This window comes from Primulina huaijiensis, chromosome 2, assembly GCF_012295235.1.
Source record: "Primulina huaijiensis isolate GDHJ02 chromosome 2, ASM1229523v2, whole genome shotgun sequence".
Taxonomy (NCBI): Eukaryota; Viridiplantae; Streptophyta; class Magnoliopsida; order Lamiales; family Gesneriaceae; genus Primulina; species Primulina huaijiensis.
The window spans coordinates 3,127,759-3,142,676 of NC_133307.1; the positions used below are offsets into that span (position 1 = coordinate 3,127,759).

Sequence of the window (14,918 nt, forward strand, 5' to 3'; positions counted from 1 at the left end):
AAAAAATTGATTTCATCGTCAAATTTATATGAGTAGGTCTCTTGTAAGATGGTCTCACGAATCGTTATCTGTGAGACGAGTCAATCCTATCGATATTCACAATAAAAAGCAATACTCTTAGCATAAAAAGTAATACTTTTTCATGGATGACCCAAATAAGATATCCGTCTCACAAAATACAATCTGTGAGACCGTCTTACACAAGTTTTTGCCAATTTATATTATGTCGATGTCAAGTAAAAAAATTATTAAAATTTTAAAAAAAATAAAAAATTAAAGTAAATTTAAATTTGATAAATTAAATTAAAGTACTAAAATAGCCCGAATAAAAATGTGATTTATTTTGTTATATATTTTTATAATGGGAAATAAAAGATATGAGAGACCGTTACGAAGACAGCCGTCAACCATCAGTGTCATTAAAACCCACTACCACGACTCACGATTTCCTGTCTCTCTGTCATCCCCTGCCAGCTCGATCTTCCATCTTTCCAATCCCCCACAATCTCAATTTTACCATCATAATTCCCAAAAAAATCGAAGAATTGAAATGGGTTCTTCATCGGATGACGAGGGCGAGGAATACTTGTTCAAGATCGTGATAATCGGGGACTCTGCCGTCGGGAAATCGAATTTGTTGTCGCGCTACGCGAGGAATGAGTTCAACATGCATTCGAAAGCTACGATCGGTGTTGAGTTTCAGACCCAGACGATTGAGATCGATGGAAAAGAAGTGAAGGCTCAGATTTGGGACACCGCCGGGCAGGAGAGGTTCCGGGCCGTCACTTCGGCGTACTACCGCGGAGCGTTTGGGGCGCTTGTGGTGTATGATATCAGCAGGAGGTCGACTTTTGATAGTATCACTAGGTGGCTGGATGAGCTCAAGAGTATGTTTTTCTAAGCTTGTTTTAATTGTTTTAGCTAATTTTGGATTATTCAGTTCGTGTTTGGCGTCCAAGGATTTGAATCGATTTCGCCGAAATTTTAGGTTTTGGACATGTAGCAATTTGAAATTGACTAGAAAGTTTTGGTTCCGACAAAATTCCATTAAAGTCGGTGAATTTAGAGCTAAATTCCTAACTTTCGCCCAGGTTTTTTTAAAAAAGAAAAAAGGAACAACAACTTTGGCTCGTTGTCGATATTATACTATATTGGTGGAATTTGGTTTCTAAATTAAGGGATCTTTTTACCGCATTTGATATTAAAATGAAATTTCACTTGATTATATGATCAGAGGATAATTGATGATGGGATCTGTTTGGAATGAAAAGGTTTTCGTTTTACTGTAATCTCATAAATGTGGGATTTGAGTAAATTTACTGGAAACCTGAAATTGAATATCATTTCCCGTTCTCCCCGGGACCGAAATTCAATCACCCTTCAGATTGATTAAACATTGTATTAGGATATGAAGTGGAGATGTTGTAGATTTTCTGTACCTTGTCACTTGTGCTTTGCTAGTTTTTTCTTGATGGGTTTATTTATTTGTTTATTTTGGAAGGGAACCAAGGTTAAAATGATCAAGATATAATTTTTATTGCTCGACCGTGTTGACTGTAAATCAAAAGATGTAACTTTTACTGAGCATGTCATTTTTATGTTGAGAAAAAAAAATTGTGTAATTATGTTTTGATCTGCATAATTCTGTTCAAAAATTGAATTGGTTTATTTTTAAGCACATTCTTGGCATGCATTCTTTTGGTTTGCAAGCTGTTATACTGCATTTTACACATGTACAATGGTTGATGTGATATTTATGCAATCTTATGCATCTTGTTGATCTCCTACGTTGAATGGCATATGATAAACGTGTTAGATTGTAATTTTCTAATCAGTATCTAGAACAGAAATGGCAGCTATATCTTATTTATTTAGTTTTGGTGGTTATTTCTGAATTCTGAATTTGTGGTGTGACTGAATTTTACTTGTATTTGACCTGAGTACGTTTTTGGTAAAATGTATTATTAATTAGATGTGGCTGCGTTACAATTTCTATTATTTGATACTTATATTATTTCCAATTTCTATTACAAGAGTAGAAGAATATGACATAATGGGGAAAGACGTTTCAATTTTTGTTTTGTCATCAATCAGAAAGCTTTTTTTCCCCTGCTAAACAAATCGCATGGTTGAATCATTCACCGTATGCTAAATGGGCTGCACAATTCTGGCTGATGTATGCTAAATGTGCTGCACAATTCTGGCTGATAAGTTCTCCTACATCGTACATCCAATGAAGCTATTGTTGCGAAAGAGTGAGCTGCCTTGTTTTCATCTACAAGATCTTGCATGCAGTCGTTTGATTTGAAAGTTTTAGCCAATTTCAATCACAAAATATGGTAGTAATAGAAGCGTTTGACCAAGGCAATACTTTCTTTGTCTCTACCATGTTCTTAAGGAAGAGTTATGTGGAATAACTAGTTAGTCTCTTGGTTGGTTTGTTTGTTCCAATTCTCTAAAATACCTCTTTACCCTGATTAATAGTGGACAACGTAAATTTATAAAATTTAAGATTAATAGAGCATATTATTGTTTATAAATGTAATGTGTTACAGATCAGTTGCAACTTATCACTTGTTGCATCACAGTTTTCCTAAACAAGTTGTGGCTTTTCTTTTGTTGTACAATTATATAAGACCTTTTGCTGCAGTGTCTGCTAACTCTACATTTTATGGGACTTTAAGTAGAATATTTCCACCCAAAAGAGTGCCCCATGCGATCCCCGTTGATCAGTCCCATTCAAATACGATACACACCAGCCCTTCAAAATTCTTAATCATGAGACACAGAGAGATTATTTTTATTCAATGAAATCTCTTTCATTCACTATTTGCCTTTCCGCATGTTATCACACGGTGTCAAGGGGAATATTTTAAAAATTTTAATGCAAATGCAAAAAAATTTATATTCTTGGAATTAGCATTTGTGTCAATAGTTGAATAAATGGAGAGCTTCCTAATTAATCTTAACCACAAATCCTAACATGTCTCTTGAGCATTGTTTATATACCTAATGCTAGCCAACAGGTAGAATAGTCATGGATACTAAGAAGGTAAATTGTTATATTTGGTTTGATCTAATCATCTTGTCTTCATAATTATAAGTTAACATCGAGACTGGTTGCAATTTCTTTTTAGGCATTAAGCAACAAGTCTTGAGATTTGGAGACTTGGTATAAAATGAATGTAAGAATCTGTGTCATCCCTTCTGTGAGAAGGGGAAGGTTATGGCTTATACTCCTCCATCCCCTAGTCTATATGCTATTTTGAGTTGGCACGTTTTTAGGTTAGAGTTGAAATTTCAGCATCTTCACATTTATGTCCTTAGAAGTGGTGGTTGTGGGTTAGTGGTATTATATTATTGCTTTTACATGATACCCTCGGCTGCGAAAGAGATTTGCCATTTGAAAACATGACAGATTAGTGGGGACTTCCTCAATGGATAAATGGAACATACAAATTATTGAGGCGTCAGTGTTTGTCTGTTGAGTTATATCTTGATTTATTATCATATTTGGTTGTCATTATGCTGTAGCTTATCTCAAGTTTTCAATCGGGCTTACTTCTGGAAGTTTTATTCTGTACTTCCTTTGTGAGAAGATTTTGCGATTGAGATTCAGTCCATAGATGCGCATTATTTATGTAGCCATTCCTACAGGGTGACTCGTAGCCTAGATAAGTTAGATGAAGACTATGTCTAGCTAATTCCCTTCAGTAGTTTTTTAAGTATAATAGTTAAATTTCAATAATCTTCTGCTTGATGGAAAAAAGACAATTAGACAACTAGAAATAATATTTACACCCAAGAAAACCATCGGCACACTGTTTCATTGATGTTAGTTATTCTGCGCTTAGTTTTCCTCGTTTCATATACTTCATTTACAACTTCATTTATATGTGCATGTCAAATTGCTACATTTTTTCATCCCTCTCTGTAGCTAAATCTCAGTGATCCTCTTCATGCAGCTCATTCAGATACAACAGTCGCAAAGATGCTCGTGGGAAACAAGTGTGATTTGGAGAATATCAGAGACATCAGTGTGGAGGAAGGCAAAATTCTTGCAGAATCAGAAGGTTTGTTTTTCATGGAAACATCGGCACTGGACTCGACAAATGTTAACAAGGCTTTTGAGATTGTTATTCGCGAGATTTATAACAATGTCAGCAGGAAAGTCTTGAATTCCGACTCATACAAAGCAGAGTTATCGGTTAACAGGGTTTCCTTAGTCAATGATGGCAATGATGGATCAAAGCAGACAGGAGGATCCTACTCTTGTTGTTCCCGGTGAACGAATCTGTTTAATTCTCAAATTTGTACAAACCGTTGGCATTCTTAAGGTTGGTTTCTTTATTTTATTCAGTTCATCAACTTCTTGTTTTATGTATTATTTATAGTGGGATTTTATAAAGATAAAATATATATCAATGGTCCAATACTGAGAGCAATTTGTTGGTTCAAATTATATTTTCATATTCTGGAAATGTATATCACACAGGTTGATACTCTTTGTTTATTGAATTTTGGTGGCTGTTAAGTCGTTTATTTGATTTTTTTCCCCCTCGTTAGTTGTTATTTTAACAAGCATAGGTTTTCATCTTAGATGTTAGGTGTGAGTGTGGGGGTTCGGCCTCGAAACCGAAACCAAAACCGAAACCGAAAATTATGGTTCAAGCTACCCGAAATATATGCTCATGTATTGAAGAGATAGAAACAATATTTTGTTTTCCTTTCATGCGCATATAAATATAAATTTTATTTTTCTTGGGGAAAAATATGAATTTTTTAAAAATATATGTACTATCTAATATAAATATAAATTTTATTTATCTTGGAAAAAAGTATGAATTTTATTTAAAATATATGATCATAAATAATCACACTTTAATCCTCCATTTTGTTTCTACACTTATGTTTGTAAAATAAATAATTTTGTGGTTTTAATAGTTTTGAAATGAAGAATGAGTGGGTAATTACACGAGAGGTTTAAGGAAGAAAAATAAATTATACACGTAATCAATGTAAGATCCCAAAAATATCATAAATGAAACGAATAAAAAAAATACGTTGGCACAATTTTAAGGTTCTCTCCAAGAAGTGCAAGCGCCGAAAAAGAGAGTTAATTAATTTCAAGCTCAATCGGGTAAATTCATCAATAATGTATAGTAGGAATGAGTAACATATTACATGTAACTGTATAGATTGACATATGTGATATTCATGTGTTTATGTGTGACGTATTATGACATTTAGTAATATCGATGTATGAAAAATAAAATATAATTTATCTATATATTTTTTTGATATACGTAGCATCGATCCATGATATTGCATTTCATATTGAGTCTTGATTCCACTGATAACATTTTTATGTTGTGTATGGATTCGAGGTATGATTTTGTGATAATACGGAGCTGTTACTTTGTCCGAAAGATAATGTAGGCTGAGAAATATACGATGTGTCTGAAATCTTTGGGAAGCTGAATAAGATACACATATAGTTGATTGGTGGAAAAGTGGTCCTATACCGACGTAGCTTGGTTCGTCTGATTTAGCTAGAACATTTGATACAACTGATATCATTACCTTATTTCAATTATCCTTGCATGAGATTTAGAACAACAACATGCGTTAAATCCATGTCATTTGTCATGATAGATATTTTTATTTCGATCTATCATATTGGGTTATCACTCACGACTATGTCTTAGGTCGAGAGATGAATCAAAATATGCAATTCATTTATGAAAAAATATCAAAGATATGTCTTTATAGTGTCTATTTTTTTCCCATAAAAAATTTATTGGTAGTTAAATACTCATTCAATAGTTTTCGATCTATAGTCTTTTTCTAATTTTTTAAATAAAAAATATCATTAACAACAAACAAATAATTATATACATAGAACCAGCGTTTTCAAAATCGGACCAGGCCGGTTGATTCCATCGAGAATCTGTCACGGGTCCAATCTGAAACAATTCTATAAAACAATTCACCTATTTTTTTATTTAAAAATTTCTGTTTATTTTTTTAAAATTTTTTATACTTAAAATTTGATTTTTTTAATATATATTATTATTTGGATTTTAAAATTTATTAAAATATTATTTTAGTAATACTAGACATTATATTGATTTATTTATTTATTTTCAAAATATAGGTATTGTAGGACCGAGTGCCTGTCACTTTACCAAAAGCTATAACCGATGGTAATGCTACAACTTAAATCTTTTAAATCACATAGCAGTCAAGTGTCATAGTTCGATCGTTCTACCCAACACAGACAATTATTGTACCTCGATATATATAATTATATTTGATTATACGTATGTTGTTTAGACTTGAAATTTAGATAAATTTATCTTTTATTATTTATATGCACATTTAAGTTCTTTGTAATTTAAATTATATTATTTTATATAATATAACTATTTTTCAGTTCAATCGATTGAAATATTTTTATTTAAATCGATTTGATCATCAATCTAATTATGAAAAATATGGTACAAAACCGTGTTATATCAAATCATCAATCAATGAATAAAAGGATAGGAGAGAGAGACGACAAAATATCGTGAAAGGTGAAATATACAACTCAATAATTATGCCTAATGGAAATGTCGGAGAAAAAGAAAAATAATAAAGGAGGTTGATTAGTGGAAGTGTGAGGGAAACACATTGCAGTGACTTTTAAGACGATAATTGACAATAATTTGCTGAAATAAATTTATCTTTTTATTATTTATATCCACATTTTAGTTCTTTATAATTTAAATTATATTATTTTACATAACACAACGATTTTCTGGTTCAATCGATTGACACATTTTTAATTATATCGATTTGATCATCGATTCGATTATAATAATATTTTTAAGTGACTAGAAATTGAGAAGAGCATATAAATGCATAGTATTAAACGTAACATAATATTTAATTTTAGATATATTTAAAATTTTAGATGATCATGGTACACCAAATCATCAATAAATAAATACAAAAACTCTTGTGAGACGATCTTACAAATCAATTTTGTGAGTCCAATATCTTATTTGGGTCATCCATGAAAAAATTATTATTTTTATGCTAAAAGTATTACTTTTTATTATGAATATCGGTAGAACTGACCAATCTCACGGATAAAAATTCGTGAGATCGTCTCACAAAAGACTTACTCATAAATAAAAGCACAGGAGAGACGACAAAATATGGGTTAATTGTGTATCACTACATTTTGAAAAAGTGTTTTAGTTTTAGTACCTGAAGAGAGAAATTTTCTTTAAAAATACCAAAAATGCCCTTATTAGCTATTTTGAGTTAATTGAGCCTCGCGTTTTTCAAAATAGTATCAGAGCTTATGGTTAATTTATTTCAAACACAAAAAATTTTTTATTATAAAGAAACTCAATGTTTGAGGAGGAGAATTTCGAAAATTATGAATCCGAATTTACGTTCGAAAAAAATAATTTACAAGGATTATTCCAATATTTTGGAATACACACAAGAATATCTAACTATTGTTAGATATCCAGAGCAGAAAGGGAATCCTCAGCACCCTCAGGTAAACTTATGATTCAATCAAATAAATTTATGGAAATAGTACCCGATTCCTCTAAGCTCTCTTTAGATCTTAGAGAAATTCAGAAAACAGTACAAAACTATGGCAATATGCTATACTATGTACCGCAACGAGTTGAGAAAATCCTTGAAAACCAAGAAGAAATTCTTGGAATATTAAAGGACATTCAAACAAGAATTCAAAAACTAGAACAACAACCTAGTTCTAGTAAAAGAACTTCAGGAGGTTGGTTACCACCATCATTTGGTACTGAACCTTTGTTACATCAACAAGGGAAAGCCAGAGTGATGTCGAAACCTCGGACTGAAGAAGAAAAGATGATCAATCTAATTAAGTCTGTTTCAGAAAAGAAATTAATCTGATGACAACTCTAGAAAGGATTGGTCTGGAGGATCTACAAGAACTTGCGGAATCTTTCACAAATCTCAAAGTTGTAGATCGAAAGATGAACACAGCAGGAGGTGAAACACCTGCTATAACTTGGTCATCTTCTCAGGAACCACCAAGGGAAAGTGTGGGATCTCAAAATATAAACATGAGAGAATCTCAAACTGATTTCCATACTGGTAGAGGATCACACCCTGCGGGAACAAAGACAAGGAGAAATCAAATTCCCTTGCACCAAACACCCTATGGGAAAACTGTTTTAGATCCTATACATCATTACGGGGTTATGCTTAACTTTGATGTATTAGATTTCAAAAACAGAGAAGAACTCATAGACGATTGGACATCTGCTATGAGAATCGCAACAGGAACACTGTATCTCAACAGAGAAGGATTCATTAAACTCTTGGAAATGAGTCTTATGGGATCAGTGAAAATTGCCTGGGACATGACCTCGGTGGAAACCAAAGAGTCAGTCCTAGCCGGAGAATCTCTAAGCGAGATAGCCGGAAGAATGGCTACCCTATTTAAAGCACAATTTATAGGGGTAGACTATTTTAACAGTCATGATACATAGAAGAGGAAGAAATATACTCAAGCTCTTTATAGTCTTGAATTACATGACATCTGTTTAGTAGATGAATACATTATGTTATTCACTAAATATAGATGGAATTCAGGAGTCGAAGAAGATAGAGCTATGCAGCTTTTCTTCGCAAAAATGCCAAGTCCCTGGAGAGAAACGCTTATAAGGGAATATGTACCTGGAAATCTAGATACATTGGCACGAAGAGATTCTTTCCTTAAAAGAAAGTTGGCGGAATGGTGCCATTTGGCAGCATTACAAAAGAATTACAAACGTTTAAGGGGTATTAATAAACGTACTCCTTTGTGTTGTAAGGAAAATGATCTTCCAACAATTATAGGAAGTAAACCACAAAAGAATAAAAGGAAAAGTTTTATGACTCATTCTTATGCTAGAAGTGGAAGAAGTTCTTGGAAACCAAGAACCGTTTGGTATAGACAGAAAGCCAGATCTTATAAATCTGGACAAAGAAGCGGACCATCCAGAAGTAGGATATCTTCCCAAACATCGAGTACATCTCGAAGCACAGGAAGAACCCCTACAAAGAAAACTTTCAGAAGAGCTCATACACGAGCTAATGAAAGTTTTAAAGATTGTAATTGCTGGACATGTGGAGCAAGAGGTCATATCTCGACCAACTGTCCAGAGAACGAAAAAAGAGGTATTAAACGATTCGATCCAACTCCGGATATTGATGAAGCAGTTTATTACCAAGATCTTATTCAGGTATACCGATTTGAGGACATTGCCTCAAATGAGAGTATATATGAAGAAGAAGAAGTTCTAAGTCATGGAGAATCCGATGGAACTGAATCGGAATCTGACTGAAAGCGAGGTGTTTCGACACGAAACACATGAAGATTTGTCTGGATTCTTTAGCCAGACAACAATATCTCATAACATGGTCCAAAGGATCATGAAAGAAAATCTTAGTCTACAGAGATATCAAGGATTCTCTGCAGGACAGGTAGAAAATTTCTTAGGAAATATTGGCCTAACAAATAGAAAGCATAATCTAATCTATAAAGTCTCCAGAAGGGAAATGACAATCTCAATGGAACTTACTGGAAATAGAATGGAGATGCAATTAATTCCTTCTGAAGAAATTAAGGAGGAATTACAAAAACTCAAGATAGAAGTAGCAAGGACAATGTCCTGGATTCATATTGGAGCAATCCAAATTATGATAAAAGCTACTTAAAGAAGGTATAGATTCACCCATTGATATTGCTATATATGATAAAAGAATGAGGAACCTTCAACATTCAGTATTGAGAACTATCTCAGGAAATATCTGTGCAGAAAAAATAGTAGGAGTAATCTATCCAAGGATAGCCTACAACCTGGCAGACCGAGATTTCAGTCGAGCCTTGACATTACATCAAAATTTCAAGGAAAAATGGCTGATGAAGGAAGGTAATAGACCATATTCTATTACTTATCAGATTTCATATGTTCTATCTAATACACATCATTCAGAATTGTTTATTAGAAATGAGTTCATTGAAATACCTGAGATATTTGGAAAAGTTATTCAGGCAATTTATCCAGAAAGAATTGAATTTCCTGTAATACAGGAAACAAATATCCAAATACAAGACAAACCGATTCTACAAAGGAATCAGAGTCTTAGATTGAAATCAAGAAGACTATCTTTTCAAGGAGATAGAATTACAAGCTACAGATGGGAAAAACCCCTGTCCAAGAAACCCAACAGGAGCTAAAAAGTTTTTCTACAATAGGAAAGCTTAGATGCCCAGAAGGGTGGAAGAAAGTCGAAATAGTATTTGATATTACGAAACAAAGGAATCAATTTTCTTGTAATACCATCTACTATTTAGAACAACCTATGATAAGAACTTACCAAGGAATGATCCAAGTTGGAGAATTGGAAGTTCATATCACAGGAATTCCAGGAAAAGAATCAGATCAATTGGTTCTAGGACTAGAGTTTCTCGAGGAACATAAACCTTGGAAACGACTAGAGTATGGAATGGAGTTTATGGCAGAAGATAAGATGTGGAAAATCCAATGACCACAAGTCCATTCTCCATATACATTCCAGTAGGAACGTTATATGAACAATATAAGGCAGAATATTTTGCTGCTTATATTGATTCAGGTACTGGAATCTGTACAGCAAAACGAGGAGTTTTTCCAAATAATTTGGAAGAAGAATTACCTAAGATTGCTGGACGAGATTTTTTCAGAAGAATCTTAATCCTATGTAAAGGAATTAAGATGACTGAAATAATAATTGGAGGTGCTGGGCAAACACTTTGGTACAAGGTGAAGACACCACCAATTTATTTCCATGATACATGAGCTGATATTTTGTTAGGAAACAATTTCCTACAAATGTTCAAGTCATATACTCAAGAAAATGAGACTAGAAGATTAGTGTTTACAACTCCTTGTAACCACAAAATTATAGTCCAGAGACTAAGAGAGGTATTTTACAGAAAATTGCCAATCTAGTTTCGCAGCAAGCGTGGTGATTCATGACAACTTCTGAACCAAAAAATGAAAGATTCTAGAAGGTTTGGAGAAAAAATGCTCCAGTTGAGAGCAGATAAAACGCTCCAACCATAAGATATGGAATACCTGAAGATAACTCTGCATCAGAATGAAGTAGAGTTTGAATCTAAGGTATCCTTAGAAGATGTCAAGAAAAAGATCAAAATAAATTACAATGAAGATCCTTTGGCATGGTGGGACAGAAATCAACTCAAAGCTTCCCTTAAAATTAAGGAAGGCAAAGAGTATGAATTTGTCCGATGTAAGCCTATCCCAATGAATATCATTGATCAAAGGGATATGCAGATTATAATCAAGGAACATTTGGACCTTGGTTTAATTAAAGCAGGAATGTCACCATATAGTAGCCCAGATTTTCTGGTAAGAAATCATGGTGAGATAAAACGAGAAAAACCCAGATTAGTTATTAATTATCAAGAAATTAATAAGATTCTGGAGTTTGATGGGTATTTTATACCTAGTAAAGAACATCTAATAAGCTGCATACGCAATGCTAAGATATTCTCTAAGTTCGACTGTAAGTTTGGATTTTACCAGATTAGAATGCAAGAAGAAAGCAAGAAATTCACAGCTTTCTCTACACTACAAGGACATTATATCTGGGAAGTATTACCAATGAGATTGGCTAATTCACCTCAGATATTTCAAAGAAAGATGGATAATCTTTTTAAAGATTATTTTAAGTTTATGTTTGTTTATATTGATGATGTTTTAATAACGTCTAAAGATATGAATGAACATGTTAAGCATTTGGATATTTTCTCTAATGTTTGTAAAAAATAAGGACTGGTTTTATCAGAAAAGAAAGCAGTCATTGCAACAAGGAAAATCGAATTTCTAGGAATAGAAATCGATGAGTATGGAATTATTCTGCAAGAACACATAGTGGAAAAAGTGCAGAATTTTCCAGAAAATCTCAAAGACAAGAAGCAACTTCAAAGTTTTTTAGGAGTTGTTAATTTTGCTGGGATGTTTATAAAGAACCTATCAAAACACAGGAAAGTGTTTAGTCCATTATTGAAAAAATATGCTACATTTATATGGACGGATGAACACACAAAGGGACTATGCCAATTAAAGCAGATTTGTAAGAATCTTCCAAAGATGGCTATTCCTCAAGACTTGGATGATCTGGTAAATTATATACAGATGCCAGTGATTATTGGTGGGCAGCAGTTCTTACTTAGCTCACACCAGATGAAATACAACCATGCAGATATTGTAGTGGTTTATTCTCAGATGCAGAAGCCATCAGATGACATATCAAAGAGAAGGAATTTTATGCAGTAAAAAGGGCTTTTGAGAAATGGCCATTATTTTTACTTGCAAAGAAATTTATTTTGAAAGTTGATAACACACAGGTGAAAGCTTTCTTAAGGAATAGAATTGAGTCTAAACCTGAGAAGGCCAGATTATTAAGATGGCAAGCATTATGTCAAAATTACATTTTTGATATTGTGATAATTAAATCTCATGAAAACATTCTTGCAGATTTTTTAACAAAAGATGGACAGCATTGACATTGATGCTATTATCAAGATGCAGAGACATTTAAGGGAACACCTTGAAATGCTTCAAACCGAGTTTAACAAGTTAGCCGTAAACGCAGAAGTTACGGAAGGCTACAACAAGCTGATAAGAGAATTGTCTTTGATCGAATAACAGGATGTTTACAGGCGTATACTCAGCTATGGTCTGTAATGCAAAGGCCTATCCTCCAAGACATTGAGAAACCATTGGTTTCCCAAATGGAGAGTTTTCGAGTACAGGACTCTATACCTGGAGCAGGGGATTCAAATACCCCTAGCACAAGTGTTAAGTCGGGATCATCTCCAGATGAGTCGGCTCAAAAAAAAATGGAGACTCCAGATCCTTATCTCGAGTCCTCAAGTCAACCCTTCACCTCGGGGAATGAAGAGGGAGATATCAACCTTAGGCCTCGTACTGACAAAAGCAAAACTAAAGTTAGTACTAATGAAGCTGCAATTTCTCTATTTCAGGTTTACCAACAGAAATAAGAGAATATTAAAAACAAGAATTGGCATTAACCCAGCTACTAACCGGGTTGATGTTTCAGGAAAATACCCAAGGATATGGATGAAACCTAATTCATATCCAAAGGATGTCAAGACATGGTATGAATTTGGGGCTTTAGCCTCAGTTTATACTACATCACCCAGCTTTTCAGAAATTTCAGGACTACCTAAATGGATTCAGGAAGCTGTTCATGAAACTTGGGCGAATAATGATTATTTGTCCAGATGAAATATTTTGGAGCTATACTTTTTCAGTGCAGCACCAGAACCTGCAGGGAAATGTTCACATGAAGCCTTTCATTTCATCAAGTTAAGGAGGCCAGATACAAATATTCAGAAATTTATCAAGGACCTTCCAACAGAAGAAACACCCTTGGTCGCTTCAATTATTGAAGATGATATTTCTACCAGAAGAGCTTGGGGTATATGGGTCTGTCTCACAGAGATGGACAAAGTCAAGTTTTCATTTAAGTTTTACCAAAATTTTTTAAATGGATAATTCATGTTAAACACTATGACAGGAAAAATAACAAGTTTTGTAGAAGATTTATTCAAGAAGAAAAGAAATCTTCTATGGAACATCAAGCTGCCGGCCAGTAAAGAGACTCGCCGAAAATTCTGTAATATGACACATATAGGAAGATGGTCAGAAAACATCTGTCCTGAATGCCAGAATCAGAAAGAACCGGAGTTTGGTAAAAGTTTCAAACCGAGATCTGATCGGAAACATTTTACCGAAACAAGGATAAGTGGGGAATGACCACAATTACATTTTCCTCGAGGAAACAAAAAGCCAAAGATTCCTCGACAAAATTAAAAGGGACAGGTGACCAAACCCACTAAGAAAAGAAGACCACCATGTGAGTTGTGAATGACTCAAGGACCACCAATAATAGGTGGTAAAGGACAAAGTAACATTGGATACCTTATCTTTAATAAAGGGAATCCAATGACTAAAAGCAAGAAAACTGGTCCCGAAAATTTTACCTATAAATAAGAACGAATGGGAACCAGTAATTCACACAAGAACGAAACTTAAGAATGTATTTCACATATCTAAAAGTTTCAAAGAGAAGAATCAAGAAATATAGAGATCAGCTGAAAGCTCTCAGATGGATACTTAACCATTACAAAGAAAAAGGAGACGAGATTTCAGTAGATGTCTTACAAGCTCATCTCTACTGGTATTGTAGAGAAATAAAAGAGGAAGAGAAGTTGATTTCTAGATTAATGATCTAGAAAAAGACATTTCAAATGGAGGGACCACCTCAATGGACCACTCAACCACTACATGGTCCAGGTGCAAGCTGTAAAGGCTTATCAAGATTTGGAATCCGAGTTTCAAATCTGAAGAAGCCTTCTATAAATAAAGAAGGGAGAAAAAAGTGAAGATCATCGAACATTTTCCTCATTTCTTTCAAAACCAATTGTAATATTTTATATTTCTAGTTTACGTGTTTTTCAAGTTCGGCTATTATAAGTAGCTAAACAAGTTTCTCCTCCTCTGCAGGAGGTTTCAATGTAATAATAAATGTTTGTGTTTGAATAAAGAGATCTTTGCTCTTAGCACCTCTCATGTATTATTTTCAAAATTTTATCTTTTACTGTACACCCTAAGGTAGGAAACGAGTTAGGGTTGTGCTAAGTGTTGCTGAAGGAATCTGCGTCGGTAACCATCGGTTGCGATCGCGTGGTTGGACTGTGAGGAGCAGTTTGTAAAATACGGTGGATATAACCCGGTGGCATTCTGGTCAAAAATGTAAAAGATTTAATTTATTTTACGGACCCATGATGG

The 14,918-nt window shown here is 33.8% G+C and overlaps 1 protein-coding gene across 1 annotated transcript; it reads left to right on the forward strand.

Annotated features, from left to right (window-relative positions):
• Positions 1-400: 400 nt before the first annotated feature.
• LOC140964291 (ras-related protein RABA5c-like) lies at positions 401-4,542 on the forward strand. Its single transcript, XM_073423935.1, has 2 exons — positions 401-887; positions 3,966-4,542. The coding sequence occupies exons 1-2, from the start codon at positions 551-553 to the stop codon at positions 4,286-4,288; spliced, it is 660 nt and encodes a 219-aa protein (XP_073280036.1). The 5' UTR covers positions 401-550; the 3' UTR covers positions 4,289-4,542.
• Positions 4,543-14,918: the final 10,376 nt, after the last annotated feature.